At 47.0% G+C, this 23,251-nt stretch overlaps 1 protein-coding gene across 1 annotated transcript in view; it reads left to right on the forward strand.

The window, feature by feature from the left end:
• PARP6 (poly(ADP-ribose) polymerase family member 6) overlaps positions 1-23,251 on the forward strand; it is a 73,676-nt gene that overhangs the window by 44,188 nt on the left and 6,237 nt on the right. Inside the window, exons 10-19 of the mRNA XM_060260188.1 lie at positions 3,992-4,087; positions 4,721-4,813; positions 7,388-7,513; positions 9,690-9,755; positions 10,106-10,173; positions 10,726-10,774; positions 11,974-12,086; positions 15,708-15,780; positions 16,531-16,600; positions 21,040-21,119. Coding sequence (XP_060116171.1) covers positions 3,992-4,087; positions 4,721-4,813; positions 7,388-7,513; positions 9,690-9,755; positions 10,106-10,173; positions 10,726-10,774; positions 11,974-12,086; positions 15,708-15,780; positions 16,531-16,600; positions 21,040-21,119 — 834 coding nt within the window. The remainder of the gene's footprint in view (positions 1-3,991; positions 4,088-4,720; positions 4,814-7,387; positions 7,514-9,689; positions 9,756-10,105; positions 10,174-10,725; positions 10,775-11,973; positions 12,087-15,707; positions 15,781-16,530; positions 16,601-21,039; positions 21,120-23,251) is intronic.

Raw genomic sequence — 23,251 nt, forward strand, 5'->3', positions numbered from 1 at the left:
TACGCGTGTTGTAGATAGGCTGATAGTGCTGGTGAGGAGCCAGTGGTCGTGGTGCATGTTGGAACCAACGATGTGGGGAAATGCCGTCGTGAGGTCCTGGAAAAATTTAGGCTGCTAGGCAGGAGACTTAAGACCAGGACCTCCAAGGTAGCCTTCTCAGAAGTGCTACCTGTTCCACGTGCAGGGCTGGAGAGACAAGCACAAATTAGAAGTCTCAATGTGTGGATGAGACGATGGTGTAGGGAGGAAGGGTTTAAGTTTGTTAGGCACTGGGATGCTTTCTGGAACAAGCGGAAGCTGTACAAAAGAGATGGTCTCCACTTGTCTCCAGATGGAACCAGGCTGCTGGCGCTTAAAATCAAAAAGGTGGCAAAGCAGTTTTTAAACTAAATCTTGGGGGAAAGCCGACAGAAGATGAAATGTCTCTGGTTTGGGAGGTCTCATCTCAAAGAGATGAAGGGTTAGCTGTTACTTTTCTACCGGGTAATGGATTAGAGTTGTCCACTGAGATGGTGACAAACAGTATGGACTGTCTGCCAAAATCTCGAGGCGGCAGGAGGAAGGTTGCGGGCCTAACTTGCCTGGGAAATTATAGATGTTTTTATACAAATTGGTGAGTTGGAATGTTTAGTGTTGGGGGAAAACATAGACATTGTGGGAATTTCAGAAACTTGGTGGAATGAGGAGAATCAGTGGGACATGGTGATTCCTGGATATAAGTTATATCGGTAGGATAGGGAGTGAAGGGTTGGTGGTGGGATGACTCTATATGTCAGAGAGAGTATACAGTCCAGTAAGACTGAGGTCAGAGAATTAGATTCCCTTCTAGAAATGCTTTGGGTCGAAATAGAGGGCCCAAAAGGAAATTTAACTATGTTATCGCCCACCAAATCAAAAGATAGAGGGCGATTATAATATGACGGAAGGATTAAAGATAGTGGCTAAACGTAAAAACTGTGTCATGATAGGTGATTTTAACTACCCGCAGATTGATTGGGTCAATATGTGTTTAGGTCGAGAGAAAGAGATTGAGTTTCTAGACGCTCTCAATGACTGTGCTATGGGAACCTACAAAGGGGACCTACCTGGATTTGGTCCTAAGTAATGCCCAAGACTTGGTGAGAGATGGAAAAGTGATTGCACCGCTTGGGAGCAGTGACCATAACGTTATTGATTTCACCATTTGTATAAATAGGGAGTTGCCCCAAAAGACCAGCACAACCACGTTTAACTTTAAAAGGGGTAAATTCTCTGAGATGAAGAGGCATGTGAAGAGGAAACTGAAAGGAAAGGTAAATACCGTCAAAACCCTTGGGGAAGCTTGGAGGCTATTTAAAACTACAATCCTAGAAGCTCAGATAAAAAAATATACCACAAGTTAGGAAAGGCACAAACAGGTATAAGAAAAGGCCTGCATGGTTAACAAACAAAATAATGGAAGCTGTAAAAGGTAAGAAGGATTCCTTTAAGCGGTGGAAAGCTAGTCCAAGTGAGATTAATAAAAGGGAACACAGGCTGTGGCAAATCAAATGCAAGACTGTGATCAAACAGGCAAAAAAGGGACTATGAGAAGCATATTGCCAAAAACATAAAGACCAACAATAAAAATTTCTTCAAATATATTAGAAGAAGGAATCCAGCCAGGGAGGCAGTGGGGCCCTTGGATGACCAAGGAGTAAAAGGATTACTGAAGGAAGATAGGGAAATGACTGAGAAGCTGAATGCATTTTTTGCCTCCGTCTTCACTGTGGAAGATGAGAAGTGTTTGCCTGCTCCAGAACCAATGATTTTGGAAGGGGTGTTTAAAGACCTGAATCAGATTGAGGTGACAAGAGAAGAGGTCCTACAACTGATTGACGAATTAAAAACTAATAAGTAAGCTGAATGGCATACATCCAAGGGTTCTGAAAGAACTCAAAGATGAACTTGTAGATCTTCTGACAAAAATATGTAATCTTTCATTGAAATCTGCCTCCGCTGCTGAGGACTGGAAGGTAGCAAATGTCACCCCCATCTTTAAAAAGGGTTCCAGAGGAGATTCAGGAAACTACAGGCCAGTCAGTCTGACTTCAATACCAGCAAAGTTGGTAGAAGCCATTATCAAGGACAGAATGAGTAGGCACATTGATGAACACAAGTTATTGAGGAATACTCAGCATGGGTTCTGTAAGGGAAGATCTTGCCTCACTAACCTGTTACGGTTCTTTGAGGGGGTGAACAAACATGTGGACAAAGGGGACCCAATAGATGTTGTTTACCTTGACTTCCAGAAAGCTTTTGATAAAGTTCCCCATCAAAGGCTCCTTAGTAAACTCGAGAGTCATGGAGTAAAACGACAGCCCCTTTTGTGGATCAAAAAGTGGCTGAGTAATAGGAAGCAGAGAGTGAGTATAAATGGGCAGTCTTCGCAGTGGAGGACGGTAAGCAGTGGGGTGCTGCAGGGCTCAGTACTGGGTCTCATGCTCTTTAACTTATTCATTAATGACTTGGAGTTGGGAGTAAGCAGTGAAGTAGCCAAGTTTGCAGATGACACTGAATTGTTCAGGGTGGTAAGAACCAGAGAGGACTGTGAGGCACTCCAGAGGGATCTGTTGAGGCTGGGTGAGTGGGCTCCAACATGGCAGATGAGGTTCAACATGGCCAAGTGCAAAGTAATGCACATTGGAGCCAAGAATCCCAGCTACAAATACAAGTTGATGGGGTGTGAACTGGAAGAGACTGACCAAAAGAGAGATCTTGGGGGTCATGGTAGATAACTTACTGAAAATGTCAAGACAGTGTGTGGTTGCAATAGAAAAGGCCAACACCATGCTGGGAATCATTAGGCAGGGAATTGAAAACAAATCAGCCAGTATCATAATGCCCCTGCATAAATCTATGATGCGGTCTCATTTGGAATACTGTGTACAATTTTGGTCACCGCACCTCAAAAAGGATATTATAGCACTGGAAAAAGTGCAGAAAAGGGCAACTAGAATGATTAAAGGTTTGGAGCACTTTCCCTATGAAGAAAGGTTAAAACGCTTGGGGCTCTTTAGCTTGGAGAAACGTCGACTGCGGGGTGACGTGATAGAAGTTTACAAGATTATGCATGGGATGGAGAAAGTAAATAAAGAAGTACTTTTCTCCCTTTCTCACAATACAAGAACTCGTAGGCATTCAATAAAATTGCTGAGCAGTCGGGTTAGAATGGATAAAAGGAAGTCCTTCTTCACCCAAAGGGTGATTAACATGTGGAATTCACTGCCACAGGAGTTGGTGGCGGCTACAAGCATAGACAGCTTCAAGAGGGGATTGGATAAAAATATGGAGCAGTGGCTATTAGCCACAGCATATTTTTGGAGCTGTCTGGGGCAGTGATGCTCTGTATTCTTGGTGCTTGGGGGGGAGCAAAGTGGAAGGGCTTCTAGACCCACTTGTGAACCTTCTGATGGCACGTGAGGGGGTTTTTTTGGCCACTGTGTGACACACAGTGTTGGACTGGATAGGCCATTGGCCTGATCCAACATGGCTTCTCTTATGTTCTTAAGAGGGCAGCCCGAGCATCAATCATCTGGATTCAGCACATCGGATACCCAGAAGGGCGCAGGTTTTGCCAGTCCTTGTAGCAACTGTGCTAAACCAAAGCAGAATAACCTTTGCACCTCACTGGGACCAGTTTTACACTCCCTCCACCCCCAAAACAAAAAAGGGCACTTTTACACATGCTAAATAATGCAGTGTCGATCCACTTCAGCAGCCATTTGCAAGTGGTTCTTGCCATTTTGCACAGGAAAATCCAGTTGCAAAAGTGCATCGGAAGTGGATTGAAAGTGCATTATTTGGTGTGTGCGAAAGTGCCCAATGCATCTTTGTGGCTTAGCTCTACAACAGAGGATGAACTTGTGGGGAAGCTGCTGTCAGCAGTTCTTAAATCAGGCCGATGGGGAAGGGGGGGAGACTGTAAAGACGCAAGTGGGAAGCCGATCTGAACCTCTCTGTTCTTACCCAGATCATGAAGTACGCAGAGCAGAGGATACCCACCCTGAACGAGTATTGTGTGGTGTGCGACGAACAGCATGTCTTCCAGAACGGGTCCATGCTGAAGGTACTTTTGGCTGCTTTTTTAGGGGCCAGTTCCTCAGTCTAGCAGCCCAGATAGGTAAAGCTGTGGACCTTTAATTGCCTCATATCTCTGGGTGGCTGCAAACTGGTGACCAAGTGCTAATTTTTCAGTTTCTGTAAAGATTGCATTTACATTGCACTTATATGGCTCCAGTCTCAGCAGACGTTAACCGAAGTAGCTTCTGGCAGGATTGCATCAATGTTGCTTGACTCCTCCTCCTCCTCTTCTTCTCCTCCTCCTCCTCCTCTGTCTTCGTCTCTGTCGTCTCCTCCCTTTCACTTCCTTCTTCTTTCTCCTCTTCCTCCTCCTCCTTTTTTGCAGAAAGATCATATAATTTTATTCAGAATGAACAGAGAGTTGAGGCCCAGATCCTTTTGCAAAGGAAAGAAGGGAGGGAGAGATGAAGGGGAAAGGAGAAGAACACTAGCGTAAACTACAAGGAAATTGCACTCCTTTGTGAAAAATGTACTTCAGCTCCAAATAGGAAAGGAAAGAACCCTCCAGCCGAGAGGTGCTGTATCGATGGCACCTTCTGGCAGCCCGTTCAAGGGCGAGTGGGCTTGCTTTGCAAAGAGACCTTTTCTCTGTAACCGTTGGGCTTTTGTCTCCCTGCAGCCGGCCGTGTGCACACGAGAGCTCTGCGTCTTCTCCTTCTACACGCTGGGTGTGATGTCTGGTGCGGCGGAGGAAGTGGCCACGGGAGCTGAGGTGAGCTGGGCTGAGTGGCAAACTAGGAGGGAGGGAGGGGTGCCAGGCTCAGAAGAGGGTGAAAGAAAGACGAGCCCCATGAAAACAGACTGGAGCTGCCCAGAATCCGAGCTTAGTTTTCAGGACCCGCCTTTGTTACTTCGGGGGTACTTGTGATACAGCTGCCTTAGGGATGTTGCACTTCTTTCAAGGCTAGCTCCAGGCTTTCGGGGGTATTCCAGTGCTCCCCAATCCAGTGCCCACCCAATTCATAGTGTGTATGATGTGCTATCAAGTGGCTTCTGATCTACAGTGACCCTATGAATTAATGACTACAGAAACATTCAGGGGTGGAATTCTAGCAGGAGCTCCTTTGCATATTAGGCCACACACCCTGATATAGCCATTCCTCCAAGAGCTTATAAAAAAGAGACCTTGTAAGTTCTTGGAGGATTGGCTACATCAGGAGGTGTGTGGCCTAATATGCAAATTAGCTCCTGCTAGAACTCCACTCCTGCTACAGAAACATCCTATTGTTAACAGCCTCGCTCAGGTCTTGCAAATGGAGGGCCGTAGCTTCCTAAACGGAGTCCATCCATTTCCTGTTGGTCTTCCTCTTTTCCTGCTGCCTTCCTCTTTCCCCCAGCATTATAATCTTTCCCAGTAACTGTTGTCTTCTCATAATGTGACCAAAGCACAATAGCGTCAGTTTAGTCATTTTGCTTCTAGGGAGGCTTCAGGCTTGGTCTGATCTAGAACCCATTGATTTGTGGTTTTGGTGGTCCATGGTATCCATAACACTCTCTCTCCAACACCCCCTTTCAAGCGAATCCGCTTTTTCCCCTTTCAGCTTTCTTCATTGCCCAACTTTCACACCGCAGCATGAATTAACTTGATCTTGGTTGCCAGAAACACACTGCTACACGCAGGGCTTTTTTTTGTAGCAGGAACGCCTTTGCATGTTAGGCCGCACCCACCCGATGTAGCCTATCCTCCAAGAGCTTACAGGATTCTTCTGACAGGGCCTACTGTAAGCTCTTGGAGGATTGGCTGCATCAGGGGTGTGTGGCCTAATATGCAAAGGAGCTCCTGCTAGAATTCTATCTCTGGACCCTGTACGAAGAGCCCTGTAAGCTCTTGGAGGGTTGGCTCCATCAGGGGTGGGTGTCCTAATATGCAAAGGAGCCCCTGCTAGAATTCTATCTCTGGACCCTGTACTAAGAGCCCTGTAAGCTCTTGGAGGGTTGGCTCCATCAGGGGTGTGTGGCCTAATATGCAAAGGAGCCCCTGCTAGAATTCTATCTCTGGACCCTGTACTAAGAGCCCTGTAAGCTCTTGGAGGATTGGCTACATCAGGGGTGCGTGTGGCCTAATATGCAAAGGAGCTCCTGCTATAAAAAAAGCCCTGGCTACACTTAAAAATCTTTTCTAGGTCCTTTTTGACTGCTCTTTCCAGTCTCGGTCTCCTGACTTCATGGGTTTGACCTCCCTTTTGGTTGATAATGGAGCCAGGAAATCCAGAACAATATCCATTTCTTCACTGTCAGCTTTAAAGTTGTGTAATTCCTCAGTAGTCATTACATTTGTCTTCTTGATGTTCAGCTGCAATCCTGCTTTGGCACTTTCTTCTCTGACCTCCACCAGCAGTCATTTAAAGTCTTCTCTGTTTTCTGCCCCACTGAGCCCCGTGGCGCAGAGTGGTAAAGCTGCAGTACTGCAGTCGGAGCCCTCTGCTCATGACCTGAGTTCGATCCCAGCGGAAGCTGGCTCCAGGTTGACTCAGCCATTCTTCTGAGGTCGGTAAAATGAGTACGCAGCTTGCTGGGGTGGGGGGAAGTGCAGATGACTGGGGAAGGCAAGGGCAAACCACCCCGTAAAACATCTGCCGTGAAAACGTTGTGAAAGCAACATCACCCCAGAGTCGGAAACGACTGGTGTTTGCACAGGGAACTACCACTACCTTTACCTTTACCTGTTTTCCGCCCGCTACATGGTGTTCCCTCTAAGCTGAGTTTATGTGAGCTAGCTCACAGTTTTTTAGCCTCTGGCTCACACGTTTTTGTCTTAGCTCAGCCTGCTCAGGAAGGAGGGCCCCAAGGCACACTCATTTATGCATTTGCTCACATCTTTAATTCCAGTAGCTCACAAAGTAGAATTTTTGCTCCTAAGACTCAACAGCTTAGAGGGAACATTCATATCTCAAATTGTGAATGTTCCTTCCACCGCTTTTCATTCCACCTTCATCAAATTCACAGGGTGTTCATAAACTTGAAGCAACTCGGGTGGCTCGTAACACACATATAACCCACTGGTTTAGGAAGGCAAGGGAAAGCAGACTGGGAGAGCCACTTGGGAAGGTGGCTTCATCTCTCCCATCCGTGGAACGAGATGATGCTTTGACCCTTTCTCAGTGCCTTTCCATACTATCTCTCACTGAAGAATCCACAGGATTCTCTGGCTTGTCTTCATGGAAGCCAAGTACCTAATTGCCTCTGGCTGGGTTGTCAAGGCGGAGATGGGAGACTGAATGAGGTATTGGGATGCAACAGTGCCTTCCTGGTCCCTTATACTGTTGTCCTTCATTTTCTCCCCCAGGTGGTGGACCTCCTAGTGGCCATGTGTAGAGCGGCCTTGGAGTCTCCTCGCAAGAGCATCATCTTTGAGCCTTACCCCTCCGTTGTGGATCCCAGTGATCCCAAGACCCTTGCCTTCAACCCCAAGGTTGGTACAATTCGGCAGGCACAAGGGAAGTATACACACATGAAGCTGTCTTATATTGAATTAGACTTCTGATCTTTCAATGTCAGCCTTATCTGCTCAGACTGGAAGCAGATCTCAGGCAGAGGTCTTTCCCATCACCTCCTAGCTGGTCCTTCTAACTGGAGGTGCCAAGGATTGAACCTGGGGCTTTCTGCTTGCAAAGCAAATGTTCTACCCACTCAGCCAGGGTCTCCAGAAGAGGTCCTTCACATCCCCTACCGCCTGGTTCTTTTAGATGGAGATACCAGGGATTGAACCTGGGAATTTCTGCATGCCATGGTCTCCAGTAGTTGTCTTTCATATCACTTACTGCCTGACCTTTTAACTGGAGATGCTGGGGATTGAACTTGGGACCTTCTGCATGTCAATCAGATGCTGTACCGCTCAGCCAGGGTCTCTAGTAGAGGCCTTTCACATCCCCATGACCTCATCTTTCCAACTAGAGACACTGGGGATTGAACCTGGGACCTTCTGCATGCAAGGCAGGTGTTCTACCCCTGAGCCAGTGTCTCCAGTAGAGGTCTTTCATATCCCCATAAGACCTGATCTTTCCAACTGGAGATGCCAGGGATTGAACCTGGGACCTTCTGCATGCCACTGAGCAGCCCAAGTATTCCAATGCCCGTTTTAAGATTTGGGTCAATGTTGACATTCAAAGCCAGCCATGGACATCTACGGAGATGGTCTAGCACAGGGGTGTCAACCATGTGGCCTGCAGGCCGGATTAGGCCCGCAGAGGGCTCCAATCAGGCCCTCCAGCAACTGGCTGTCCTCTGCTTCATTTTCCCTTGCCTGCTTTTTTCGGTTGCCATTTTGTGTTTCTCCTGAGATAAGCCTGGGCAGCAAAGCAGCCTTTCCCTCTCCCCCCTCCCTTTTCCCAAAGGGAGGAGGAGGGAGGAGCAGCCTCAGCCAATGGGGGAGCTTGGCTCTATAGCTCTGCTGGTTGATTAAGTTTGCCAGGCTCAATTAATCACCCTGCAGAGCTACTGAGACAAGCCTCTCTTCCTTCTAATGAATGGCTGAGGCTCCTACCCCTCCTGATGCCCTGGGGAAGGAAAGAAAGAGCCAGAGCTTCCTTTGCCCAGTCCGCACCATCAGGAGAGCTACAAAGAGTGCTTTTAAGACTAGCAACGTTTTAGTGAAGGTATGAGCTTTTTGCCTTGCTACAGAGAGAGAGAGAGAGTTTTGTTGGGCTTGTTATGGGAGTCACTGGGTTCCCCTCCTCTTTTTCACTGTACTCATGCCCTCTAGTCTTTCTCAATAGGAAACCATGTGATCTATTTAGAAGAGAAATATCAGCATTAGGCTGAAAGTGTGTTCCACCTCAGGATTACCCAGCAAATTTTCCTTAATTTTTCTTTCACGTTTTCCTTTGATTGGGGGTTTTGAATTTAGGCTTCCCAGATAGTAGGCTGACACTGACCACTGTACATGGCTGTCTCTCTGTTCTTGTAGTTTTTTGGAGGGGGAAGTTGTATTTTTTTTTAGTTGTAGTCATTTTTCTGGGGAAGATTATAGTTATGTAGACAAGCATATAGCCCTCAGTCTGTGCCATGGTTCCTTCACATGTTCTTGAGTAGTACGTGAAGCAACTTCTGTGCAAAAGCTCACAGTGTGCAGCCGCTTCATGTTCCTCTGGGTCTTAGGCTCAAAGCATTGACCATGAGATGTCTGTAATAGAATGTCAATGAATCAAAAGTAGGTTTGCAACTTACAGATGTGCACACCTGAACAGCACATATTCAAGACTGGTACAGCACAGACACTGTCTGCAGTTTTTGATGCAATAATTCCTAGCAAGAGGTGACATTTATCAGAGACTGTAAAACAAAATATTGCAAGCGTGCTAATCTTTTAAGCATGTTTTATTTTAAGTTAAAAAAAATCTTTAATTGTGTGTCCATGCCCTTTGTAAAGTTTATATGTCCGCTAGCTGGCATTACATTTTATGATACACATGGCTCGGCCTGAAAAGGTCTCATTTATGTCAAATCCGGCCCTCGTAACAAATGAATTCGACACCCCTGGTCCAGACCTTCCCTGCCCTTGTGGCTTCCTTGGCAGTGATCCAGCCAACCATGACCAAACTGCTTCTCTGTCTGACGTGTGCCCTTCTCCCCTTCTTTTGCTCTCACAGAAGAAGAACTACGAGCGATTGCAGAAAGCCCTGGACAGCGTCATGTCAATCCGTGAGATGACCCAAGTAGGTACCGCCAAATTAATGGCAAACTTCGTGTTCTCCTTGATGCCTCCCTTTGCTAGCTTTGCCCTTGGGGGTAGTTTAAATGCCATTGCCAGACACCCATAACGTGGCATTTACCTCTTCCGGGAGAACAGAGAAGCACCAAATTAGTGCATATGAACCTTTGGCCCCATTTAGTGCATGCACACGTATGCCCGAGGGCTGATTCAAGATCAGGAAGAGGTGCATTTTGCAAACAATGTGCTGTCTTTGTGGCCATCCACTGGCTTTGTTTACCTGTGGTGCTGTGAGTTTCCCTTGGCTGTGCTGAGGCCCTTGTGCTGGTTGTGATTTGGATGTTTTCCTGACAGGGTTCCTACTTGGAGATCAAGAAGCAAATGGACAAGTTGGATCCTCTGGCCCACCCTCTCCTTCAGTGGTAAGGCAGACAGTGCCATTATGGTGCAGAGATTTCTAGGTGGCTTTCACTGAATAAGTGCCAGTGAGGGGAGAAAATTGTTCTGTGGGTACTGAAGAGATCTAGGTGGGAAGTGAGGGGCAGTGATGGAGGATTTAGGTGGTAAGTGAAGGAAAGTGATGGAAAATCTAGGTGGGAAGTGAGGGACAGTGATGGAGGATTTAGGAGGTAAATGAGGAACAGTGATGGAGGATCTAGGTGGGAAGTGAGGGACAGTGAGGGAGGATTTAGGTGGTAAACGAGGGACAGTGATGGAGGATCTAGGTGGGAAGTGGGGGACAGCGATGGAGGATTTAGGTGGTAAGTGAGGGACAGTGATGGAGGATCTAGGTGGGAAGTGAGGGACAGTGATGGAGGATTTAGGTAGTAAGTGAGGGACTGATGGAGGATTTAGATGGTGAGGGACAGTGATGGAGGATTTAGGTGGTAAGTGAGGGACAGTGATGGAGGATCTAGATGGGAACAAGCAGTATAGATTCTCCAGTGTGCTAACACATTGCTTTTCTTCTCTAGGATAATCTCCAGCAACAGATCCCACATTGTCAAGCTACCTCTCAGCAGGGTAAGTGGGCCATTCCTCCCCTCCTTCATAATCTTGTTTTCACATTCTGAGCCGAACTCAGGACAGCGGAGTTCATCTCAAACATGACGAGCTGGGGGGGGGGGGGAAATAACTTCCTGAGGACCCCCTTCATCCCAAACTTCAGTGCCAACTTGCCAGCAAGATTGGCTTGGCTACAGTTTCCATGATGCAGAGACTTAAGCTGTAATATTTTCAGTATGACGTCAACAAACGCTAGAATTTTTTTGGTATTATTTATTAAATTAAATTTATGGATTGCTCGATCCCTGCTACTGCAGGGCACTGGGCGGTGTACATCATTTCATAAAAACATCAAAGCCATTTTTTTAAAAACACAAAACAGCACTAATACAATAAGTCTAAAAAGACGGCAAAATTTCTTTCAGTTTTCTATTCCAAACACTGGCCACCTGTAGGTGGGGTGTGTGTGTGTGAGGCGGAAGGAACAGAGCAGTCTGGAGAGGAATGGAGGCTGCCAGCCAGAATAAAAAAACCATTCCTGTCCTCTACCAAAAACCTTGGAACAGCTCTGCCTTACAGGCCCTGCTGAATTGCATGAGATCCTACAGGGCCCTGATGGTAGTTGGCAGGGAATTCCACCAGCTTGGGGCCAGGACCAAAAAGGCCCTGGCCATGGTTTGCTCAGTTAACGATGTAATGAATAGATTATTCTGGATTCAATGAAAAGGATGCTCCTGTGCTATTAAGAGTCAAGGAGAAGTCCTGCAGGTTCTGCTTCACCTGTAGCTCTGTGATAGGAAAAGTTACACCTGCCTTTAAGTGGCCCTTAAATGTACTTGGGCCTTTTTGCTGGGTGTGGCCCATGGTCTGTCTTGTCCAGCATCCGGATTCCCACGGTGGCCAAAGATGTCTGCCCCCGGGACTTGAAGGCCAAAGCCTTCCCCCCCTCGTTGCCTCCCAGCAACAGGTATTTAGAGGGATACTGCTCCTAAACGTGGAAGTTCCATTCATCCATCCTTTATTTTTTAATGAAAGATCAATAATGGAGAGAAGGCAAACGGTTGGATTTGGAGAAGAAATTGCCTGCCGAAAACTTCCTTGCATGATGGCCCTCTTTCTCTCTCTGTCTCTGTCTCTCTCTCTGTCTCTGTCTCTTTCTGCTCTGGTCCTCTCTCCTCTCCTCTCTCCCTTCCTTGTGGGCCTGTTTCCCTTGGTAGCAGCTGAAATTTATGCACACCTCACACCAGTTCCTCCTGCTGAGCAGCCCTCCTGCCAAGGAGGCCCGCTTTCGAACAGCCAAGAAGCTGTATGGGAGCACCTTCGCCTTCCAGTAAGTTCGGCCTTCTCCTCTTCCCTGGTTTGCTACCTTTTTTTTGTTTTCTGGCTCCCCTCAGGCCAAGGGCCAATCTCAGATGTGACAGCGGCAGACACGGGTTTCTTCACACGGGTATCCCATTGGTACAGAAAGCAAGGGAGGTGAGGGATGTTTCTTGAACAGTGAGAGGAGCAGACAGGAGAGGAGAGAGGAAGTGGGGGTGGAGCCACAGGAAGAGGCCCGCATCACTTCCTGCCTGTGTCATGTGTGGTCTGTCACTTCCAGCTTGGACAATCCTGTCGAGGTGATGGCTGAAAAGGGCGGGTTGAAACCAATGTTCCCTCTAAGCTGAGTCAGTGTGAGCTAGCTCACAGATTTTTAGCTTTTGGTTCACACAAGAAAGGGGAGGGTCGTGTGCTGTTAGAAATGTCGACAGCACTTTTCTTTTTCATCCCATTATCTTCCTCAAACTTTTTCCAGTTTTCAAAAGTTTTATTGATTTCAAAAAGATTGAGGGTAGGGGATAGAGGGAGTAGAAAACACAATACATTTTGACCTTGTTCTGCATAAAAATACTTTCAAAAAGTACAAGCTTAGTTCTACAATACTTTCTTTACATGAATTGTCCCATATTATTATGTCTAAACTAAACATCATCCACATTTTAAAATTTTATAGCATAAGACTATTGTTAAAATTGTGTATTAGTTTTGACAATTCTAGTAAAGACAATTTTGTAATATAAAATACAGGAAAAAAAAAGAAGAAATAAGTTCACACCAGAGAATCTTAAGAGTCTTGAATGTCTAACCAGGCATAAAATTTCATCCAATATTTTCTTACTTCTTTAGATTTCCCAGCCAACAGCTGGGATAGAAAGTCCAGCTCTGCTGTTTCCAGAATTTTTCCCACCAAGTCCATTCTCGTGGGAATTTCCTGAGATTTCCTCAAACTTTTTTTTAACATTCTAAGTTGAGCACTGGAGTGCTAGCACTTCAGTGCTACAGCAGCACCATTGAGATACATTGAAAAGTGCTATATTGATCTAGCGCTATAGCGCTCAACTTAGAATGTTCAAGACAAAACTTCGAGGAAGATTGTGTGGTGAAAAAAGGGCAGGCGGAAAAAGCACAGCACTATTTGAAATGGCTCGACTGCTTCAGAGATGGCTCATTAACAGGATGAAATTCACTGTATGAAACCCCCATCCCTGTATTGATTTACTCAAAACCAGTCCAACAACGGATAACATCCAGTTTAGAACAGTAATATGAAAGGGACCTGGATCTCGTAGATCAGGGGTCCCCAAACCCTGAACCGTGGACCAGTACTGGTCCATGGCCTGTTAACAACCGGGCCACAGAGTGAGGCAGAGACCTTCACCTGCTCCTTATTTAAAGACCCCCATGGGGGGGGGCAGGGATGGGGTGTGGGCAGCCTGGGGCAGCAAAACCCCCAGCATCCCGTCTGTGGAAAAATTGTCTTCCACAAAACCAGTCCCTGGTGCCAAAAAAGTTGGGGGCCACTGTCATAGATAATTTCAGCTAGTAAATAGTTTAAGCCCAAACCAGCTCTTCTGTCTGTTTTTTTTTTTGCTATTAAAGTAAGCTGTATTCACTACTCAGTTTAAGTGGGGAAGATGTCTAACCGATGGCCCTGTCACTCTTGGATTGGCCCTGCCCCTTGTAGCTCCCTGAATGGGTTACGAGCGCATGCACCATTGGCAGAGCCAGAAGCCTCCCCTCTGTCCCACGCCTCTCCTTTGCCCCTCTTCTCCTCAATCACGACTGGAGCCGTTATAGAATTATTGGATCGGGGAATATCCTTGTCACCCCCGTTTCCCCTTTGTGCCTTGTTAATTTACCACACATCGGATTTGGCCTTGCATTTGAACGTAGATTGCGCAATCTCAGGAAGAGGAAAAAAGTGAGGAAATGAAGCACCCGTTTGAGGAGGGGCTGTTAGGAGGAAAGATTAGGTGCCGACCCAGTGAGATCCAAATGAGAATGAAACTAAACTTCAGCCAGATTTGCAGTCTTGGATTGTCAGCTGCAGCAGGAACTAGGGATGGGCACGGAACGCGAAAACGGTGGTTCAATTGGTTTTGTGGTTTGTTCGGTGGTTCGTTTCATTTTGTGCTCTTCAGTTTCCTGAACGATTGGTGGTTCTGTGGTTGTTCGGTTTGGCGACTGGGGAGAATGGAGCTGCCGCTTCAGTGCAGGTGGGGCCTGGGGAATCATGCTAGGCTGTCTGGAAAAACAAAACAAACAACCTGCCAAGAAAAAAAAGCCAGTTCGTTTTTGTGTTTGGGCGTAGTGGGATCAGATGAACCAGTTCGGAATGAACCGCAATCGGCCGTTTTTAGCATGAATCACGATTTGTGGTTCGGATTGTGCCCATCCCTAGCAGGAACCAGTATTTGAGGTGAATGCAGGTTGTGGCAAGGTAACTAGGCTGAAGATGAGAGCCAGTGTGGTATAGTGGTTAAGAGCATCAGACTCTAATCTGGGTTCGATTTCCCACTCTTCCTCCACACGCAGCCAGCTGGGTGACCTTGGGCCAGTCATAGTTCTCTCAGAGCTCTCTCAGCCTCACCTACCTCACAAGGTGCCTGTTGTGAGGAGGGGAAGGGAAGGGGATTGTAAACTGCTGTGAGACTCCTAAAGGCAGAAAGAAGTGGTGTGTGAAAAACCAACTTCTCTTCTTCATCTTCTGGAGGATGGATAATTTTGACCTGTGACTGGAGAGGGAAAAGGGAAAGAGAGGTACGCCCCAAGAAAGCCATTTTGTGATGCCACATGTACATCTTTCCTTTGAGGATCCAGCTTAGTGGAACAAGTCCTGCTGGTTAGAAGCCGAAGGGGCTGTGCAGAGTTCTGATTGGCTGGGCGTGACATAGCTCCTCCCTTCTCCGTGGAGCAGTTTTTCAATTAAAACAAAAACAAGAAAACCCCAACAACAATCTAATTAGTTACAGATATTATCGTACAAATGATGCTTAACCCAAATAGCCTACCAAAATATTGTTGGGTGTGGTGGCAGCTTGGCAGAGAAGAAGAAGAATTGCAGATTTATACCCCACCCTTCTCTCTGAATCAGAGCAGCTTCCAATCTCCCATATCTTCTCCCCCCACAACAGACACCCTGTGAGGTGGGTGGGGCTGAGAGAGCTCTTACAGCAGCTGCCTTTTCAAGGACAACTCCTGCGAGAGCTATGGCTGACCCAAGGCCATTCCAGCATCTGCAAGTGGAGGAGAGGGGAATCGAACCGGGTTCTCCCAGATAAGAGTCCCATCACTCTCAGAGACAGGTGCCAGCTTGGCAGAGAGAGAGGAGAGGCGGTACCAGGCTTGGCAGAGACAGGAATGGGTGCCATTTGAAGGGGAAAGCCAGATTTATCCCATGGGGGGCATATCTATAAAATTGCCCTCCGTTTCCCAGGGATCAGATTTTTGTCTGTTGTTCTTCCAAGTGTATTTTGAGCTGGTCTGTCTAGGAAGGTTTCTAGAGGCCAGCAGCTGAACTGGCAATTTCTGTGCTTTGCGCCCAAGGGCGCCTCTTCATCACGTCACTTCCTGCCCACATGTAGGGCCCTCGCTGGCCTCGCCCCCTGACCCATCTTCTCTCGCCCCACAGCGGCTCTCACATTGAGAACTGGCACTCCATCCTGCGCAACGGGCTGGTCAACGCGTCTTACACCAAGTTGCAGGTAAGAGACGGCCGCCGGCCCCTTTGCAGCCAGATTGGGCAACTTGCCGGGAGTCTGTCTCCTTCTGATCCATCGTTCGGGCAGATCTGCTCCGTAATGAGCGAAAGCTTCCTTCGAGGATGGATTGCAGGCATCTTCCAGCCCAGTTGGGTTCAACCTAATGTGCGACAAAGGCTGTTTCCAGCACAGTCCCTCTGGGGTCAGCTTGACATGGTTTTTCCCAGGGATGGAATTCTAGCAGGAGCTCCTTTGCATATTAGGCCACACCTCCCTGATGTAGCCAATCCTCCAAGAGCTTACAAAAAAGAGCCTTGTAAGCTCTTGGAGGATTGGCTACATCAGGGGTGTGTGGGCTAATATGCAAAGGAGCTCCTGCTAGAATTCCATCCCTGCTTTGAGCACTTATCTACCATTGGTTAACCACAGCATAGAGCACCACATGGGGCTCTTTGAGAAGTCACTCTCCCCAGTAATGTAGAGATGTCCATCCAAGAGGGACTAAAGACCACCCCCTTCTGTTCTTCCAGCCGCCTCTGCTATCTAATAAAGGGAGATCTGGTCAAACTCTTACTATAATGGCCTCTCGCGTACGAGTTGGTGGGTTTGAGCAGAAGGCAGGAGGTTGTGGCAGAGGGGGGGGGGAACCATCCGTTCAGGATGGGCGTGTGAGCTCTATTCCTGCCTTTCCTGGCCTGTGCTCTTTCTAAAAAAAAAAAAATAAATTGGCTCACGCTGGTGTTTCTCCGCAAGCTGCACGGAGCAGCCTATGGCAAAGGGATCTATTTGAGCCCCATCTCCAGTATTTCCTTTGGATATTCAGGTAAGCGGCTCCTTCTTTGTCCCCTTCCATCTGTCGGTGAACCCCCTCCATCCTGTGGATGTGCTCGCTTGGCTTCCGAGAGCCGCTCTGTCTCTCTCTCTCTCCTCCCGCCCCCACCGTGTGTGTTTTTCATCCATGTGCTCAATCTGGGGGCTTTCAAGGCCTCCCTGGGGGGGCCAGGAACTGGTCCCTGCTTTGTGCAGTTTCAAGCTCTGTGGTGGGCCCGCTTGGCGTTGATCTCGGCAGGGTCCCAAAGCTGGGAGCCGTATGATCACTTGCTTCATCCCATCACTGTGCATGGTGGCTGCCGTTGCACATACTTCGTTGCGCTTGTAGGACATCAGACAGGTCTGGCATTCAATCTATCTCTGATCCATTTTGCCATCTTCTGGGCATGGAGCAGGGTTCAGTGGGGAATTGCGGGGAGATATTTGTGAATTTCCTGTATTATTATCCATCAGTATCAAACCGAAGATATGAAGATGTATATTTCTTAAATCCCATAGAAGTGCCTTTTGAGCGCTTGCCTATTACAGATTTTCAAGAAGATGAAGACATTGGATTTGTATCGTGCCCTCCACTCCGAATCTCAGAGTCTCAGAGCGGCTCACAATCTCCTTTATCTTCTTCCCCCACAGCAGACACCCTGTGAGGTGGGTGGGGCTGAGAGAGCTCTGACGGAAGCTGCCCTTTCAAGGACAACTTTGCGAGAGCTATGGCTAACCCAAGGCCATTCCAGCAGCTGCAAGTGGAGGAGTGGGGAATCAAACCCAGCTCTCCCAGTTAAGAATCTGCTCCCTTAATCACTACACCAAATTGGCTCTCTTGGTGGAGACGTAGTGTCCCAGGAAAGATTGTTTGTCTCTTTCAGAGTCGGTTTTCAATAATCCCGTGCCTGAAAAATGAACTTTGAAACAGGCAAAGTAAGCTAGCGGTCCTGTTGCACTTCTTTGGGATTTAAGAAATATACATCTTCATATCTTAGGTTTGGTATTATTGGATATCATTGTGGAAGATTACCAGCGCAAGTGTTGATTGTTAAAGATCTTGGAACTTATTTTGAACCCTTTGGGGGACTATATGGACATGAACTATTTTTCTGTTTTTGCTTGGTGGTCAATATAATTAAATCGATAATTTTGTTTGTGAATTATCCATAGTAACTTAGTTACAGTATTTTTTTTTTTGGTTGATGTATATTGGTCTCTACAGTGCAACTGGACTCAAATCGAATTGTTCCACTTCAGACCGACACGGTTGCCTTCTGAAACCAGTCTTCCTAGTGAAGCCTAGAGTGTCCCATGAAGTGGCGACACCACTTTTGGTTACATAGCCGGAAGTATTGTTGTGCCATTAGAAGAACGCTGTCCCTGCCGATTTTCCCTGCCCCTCCAGTGAGTGCCAGCGGGCGGCAGAGGAGTGCCAGCAGAGGTTCTCCTCCCAATGGTGGGGAAATGGCAACCCCACATCCCCTCACGGTAGATCTGGCCTGCGAGTCGTGGGTCAGTTATCAGCCACGTATTGGCAAACCTTGAGAGGCGTCTTTTAGCTATTGGTTTCATTGCAGTAAGATTAGATTAGATTAGATAATTTTATTTATATCCCGCCCTCCCCGCCGGGGCAGGCTCAGGGCGGCTAACAGTAACAGTAACATTCCATTGTATAAAAACAAGGTTACATTCAACATTAAAATTCTAATAGATTTAAAATTAATTACAGTTATAAAAGTGCTAATGCTATTGCTATTTGTTCTTTGTTCTTTGCTATTTGTAAACGGAGCGGCCCAAGAAAACAAAAAGGAGAAACGCAGTATGAATCAGCAAAACCACAATAACTGTGTGCCCAAAGAAATATTATTACATTTTAAAAATTTGTATAAGATTAGAGAATAAGCTGGAAATTACTGCATAGAAATGAAATAGAACATGAAGGGCCCCAGAAAAATCCTCACAGTTCCAAAGACGTGAACTCGGTCACTTTCTCAAATGAGGCATTTCATTTCTGTCTCGTTTCTCCACAGTGACTGGGTTCACTCCTTTGGAACTGGGGATTTTTCCGGAGCCCTTCATGTACTGTTTCATTTCTACTCAGTGATTTTCAGCTTATTCGCTAACCTTTTAAAAGTCAAAAAATATTTTTGTATTAATATTTATTTGTATACGCAGCTATTGTTGTTTTGCTGGTAAACTGGGCGGCAGCAGTGATCGTCATTGCCAGTAACGAGATTTTGGGAGATGGGGGGGAAAGTTTGCTTGTCATAAGAGCCCCATGGCACAGACTGTTAAAGCTGCAGTACTGCAATCCTAAGCTCTGCTCACAACCTGAGTTCGATCCCCGGCGGAAGCTGGGTCAGGTAGCTGGCTCAAGGTTGACTCAGCCTTCCATCCTTCTGAGATAGGTAAAATGAGGACCCAGTTTGCTGGGGGGAAAGCGTAGAGGACTGGGGAAGGCAATGGCAAGCCACCCCGTAAAAAGTCTGCCGTGAAAACATTGTGAAAGCAACGTCACCCCAGAGTCGGAAACGACTGGTGCTTGCACAGGGGACCTTTCCTTTCCTTCCCTTGCTTGTCACATTGCAATCTGGAGACCTTGCCCAGGATCTGAAGTAGCAAGCAAGACCTCCCTTGGATGTGATGGTAGACTTAGGGAGCAATTCTAAGCAGTTCTCTTGGAAGTAAGTCCATTCTATCCCATGGGCTTACTCCCAGGTAAATGTTCTTGTATAGTATATTAGTATAATACACTGGTTGTAATACTGGAGTGTTGTATGCAGTTCTAGAGGCCTCACTTCAGAAAGGGATGTGGACAGAATGGAGCGGGTGCAGAGGAGAGCAACGAGGATGATCAGGGGCCTGGAGACCAAGCCCTGTGAGGAAAGGCTGAGGGACTTTAGAATATTCGGTGTGGAGAAGAGGAAGTTGAGGGCGGAGACAGGATAGCTCCCTTGAAGTATTTTGAAGGGCCGTCACTTAGAGAAGGGCAAGGAGCTGTTCCTGTTGGCAGCAGAGGAGAGGACTGACAATAATGGGTTTGAACTACAGGAGGAAAGAACCATCTGGATATTTAGAAGAAGTTTTTTACAACAAGAGTTGCTCAGCAGTGGAATCAACTACCAAGGGACCTACCTTCCTTCCTTCCTTCCTTCCTTCCTTCCTTCCTTCCTTCCTTCCTTCCTTCCTTCCTTCCTTCCTTCCTTCCTTCCTTCCTTCCTTCCTTCCTTCCTTCCTTCCTTCCTTCCTTCCTTCCTTCCTTCCTTCCTTCCTTCTCTCAAACATCTGATGCTCCTGTCTTGCAGCTCTCCAACATGTGACATTTCTTCTGTGTGGCTCTTACATTAAGCAAGTTTGGCCACCCCTCACTGGCAGTCTTGAAGCAGCAGATGGACAAACCCTGGTCAGGGGTGGCCAAACTTGCTTAATGTAAGAGCCACACAGAAGAAATGTCAGATGTTGGAGAGCTGCAAAACAGGAGCATCAGATGTTTGAGAGCTGGAAGGAAGCCAAATAGCCAGGGAGAGAGAGGAGGGTGTGGAAAGAAAGCAACTTTAAATACATCCTCCAAGCCACTGGCTGGCTTGGCTTGGAGAAGTGATTTAAATACCTTCTCCAAGTCAGGCTTCAAGAGCCACACAATGTGTATAAAAGAACCACATGTGGCTCCCGAGCCACAGTTTGGCCACCCCTGCTCTAGGCTGATCCTGCATTGAATAAGGGGGGGGGGGTGTTGACTAGATGGCCTGTATGGCCCCTTTCAGCTCTGTGATTCCATGACTGTATGAATGCAGCCCAAATTCCAGTGGCCTGGGGAACAGAGCAAGGTGCCACTACTAGGGAGGACAATAGCTTGCACACCTCCTCCAGGCAGACATCTTCCGTGTATCTTCATCTCAATGTGAAGTTGTGGGGAAACCCAGAGGGAGTCTTCTTTCCTGGTAGAGAGAGCCGGTTTGGTGTAGTGGTTAAGTGTGTGGACTCTTACGTGGGAGAACCAGGTTTGATTCCCCACTCCTCCACTTGCACCTGCTAGCATGGCCTTGGGTCAGCCACAGCTCTGGCAGAGGTTGTTCTTGAAAGGGCAGCTGCTGTGAGAGCCCTCTCAGCCCCACCCACCTCACAGGGTGACTGTTGTGGGGGAGGAAGGTAAAGGAGACTGTGAGCCGCTCTGAGACTCTTTGGAGTGGAGGGCGGGATATAAACCCAATATCATCTTCTTCTTCTTCTTCGTAGCTCTTTGCAGTCCTTGGCAGGATGGAATACTGGGCAGCTTTCTTCTCTTGTTTTCACACATCTGCCTGTTGCAAGCTCATTGACTGCAGTTCATTGTGTTGTGCTTGTTTTCTTGCTCCACGGCATCCTCTTCCACAAAGCGGCTAGAACACACTGCTCGCTCGCTTAGGAACGCTTGTCACAGTGCGTGTCTTCTTTCTATCATCCCTACAGGAATGGGGAAGGGACAGCATCGGATGCCCTCAAAGGATGAGCTGGTGCAGAGGTACAACCGGATGAACACCATCCCACAGGTAACTGGTTGTTTTTTTTCCTGTGCAGTGATGCCCGTCACTTTTCTTCTTGCCATCCCCTGAGTGGGCAGCCCCTGGATTTTACAAGCACCCTCTATCCTACCTGTTCTTTTCGAGTGTCAGAAGCTGTGATGTTACATTGACCTTTAAGGTTGTGACCAGGCTGTTATTTCGGCTAGCATGGCTACCCCTCTGGATTAATCGGGGCTTTTTTTGAGCAGGAACACACAGGAATGCAGTTCTGACTGGCTTGGCATCAGAGGGTGTGGCCTAATATGCAAAACCATGCGGAACCATGGTGATGTCAGGGGGTGTGGCCTATATGCAAATGAGTTTCTGCTGGGCTAATAATAACAATAATGCAAAAATTGCCATTAGGAGAAAATATATACGCATTGCATTGAAATATGAACAAATAGGTAATCATATCTTGAAATACGTATTCCGAGAGATGTTATACATAAGATTAGGCTCAATTTTATTTAATTATTTAATTAATTTTCTAGACCGCACTTCCCCGAAGGGCTCAGGGCGGTGTACATCAAGCTTAAAACGTACAATACTTAGTTAAAAACATCAAACAATAAGAATAAATCTGTTGACAAATCTGTCTTCAGTGGGGTTCGGTGCATAGTGTCTTCCTTCGTGAGGTGGGTTGTGGGCTGGGTGCAGTGGAAAACCATTGCCGGCCTCAATCATAAGCCTGGCGGAGCATCTTAGTCTTGCACTGAGACCTCTTTTCTGGTGTCTCTCTCTAAGTGGAATGCATTAGGGTCTACTCAGGGCTTTTTTTGTGGCAGGGACTCCTTTGCATATTAGGCCACACTCCCCTGATGTAGCCAATCCCTCCTGGAGCTTACAGGGCTCTTCTTACAGGGCCTGCTGTAAGCTTGTGGAGGATTGGCTACATCAGGGATGTGTGGCCCAATATGCAAAGGAGTTCCTGCTACAAAAAAAAAGCCCTGATGCTAAAGTGGATCCCATTCCTCCTGCCATTTCTACAACTGGAAGACAAGGGTGTATTATGGCAGTGCTGAGGCTGGGGGAATTGAATACATTTGACTGAGGCTCTTGTCCTGATCTAACAAACCTTGCTTCCTCCACCAATTTGTAATTGCTCTCTGGAGACGAGACTACAAGCATTAGAAAGCAGCAATTTTTAGGAGCGTTTAGACCAGGGAAAAGGCATATGGAGGACAGGATTAAATGTGTTCCTTCCTGCTATTGCACTGCTTTTCAGATCAAATAAGCATCTCTCCTACCCACCTAACCGGTTACATTAATTTAAAAAAACAGACTGACCGCTCACGGATCTCAACGCAGCACATAGTATTGGCTTTTACAAAGTACAGTGCGAAGCGCAACACTTTATCGAAAGGACTGTAGTGGAAAAATCAGATTTTTTTGTCGTGAGAGCCAAGCTTACTTTCTCTGCCGATAGACAAAATGTGAGCGTGAGGACAGAGTTCCAACATTCAGTTCTGCGAACTGAATGTTGGAGCATTGTGCTAAAAACCCACGAGAGCACAGCTCCAACATGGCCAGTCTTTAACGTGGCTCTCTTTGGGCAGCTTGGTGTAGTGGTTAAGTGTGCAGCTTGGTGTAGTGGTTAAGTGTGCAGCTTGGTGTAGTGGTTAAGTGTGCGGACTCTTATCTGGGAGAACCAGGTTTGATTCCCCACTCCTCCGCTTGCAGCTGCTGGAATGGCCTTGGATTAGCCATAGCTCTCACAGAGCTGTCCTTGAAAGGGCAGCTTCTGTCAGAGCTCTCTCAGCCCCACCTACCTCACAGGGTGTCTGTTGTGGGGGAGGGGAAGATAAAGGAGATTGTGAGCTGCTCTGAGATTAAGAGTGAAGGACAGGATATAAACCCAATATCACCATCTCCTCCTCCTCCTCCAAGTTAGGTTGGGCTTTTGAGCAATGAAGTGGCCACTCTGAGGCCTTCCCACATATCAAGCCCTACATTTATTTCTTTATTTTTTTGTGGATTTATATTCCGCCTTTTCCCATGAATGGACTCAGGGCGGATTACAGCATAAATTAGGTAACAAAACCTACAATTAAAACTAAATGCAATATATTAAAACCAAGAAGCAATAAAATACATCCTAGGCAGCAAGGGCACATTTT

The sequence above is a fragment of the Heteronotia binoei genome, chromosome 19, assembly GCF_032191835.1.
Source record: "Heteronotia binoei isolate CCM8104 ecotype False Entrance Well chromosome 19, APGP_CSIRO_Hbin_v1, whole genome shotgun sequence".
NCBI classification, from domain to species: domain Eukaryota; kingdom Metazoa; phylum Chordata; class Lepidosauria; order Squamata; family Gekkonidae; genus Heteronotia; species Heteronotia binoei.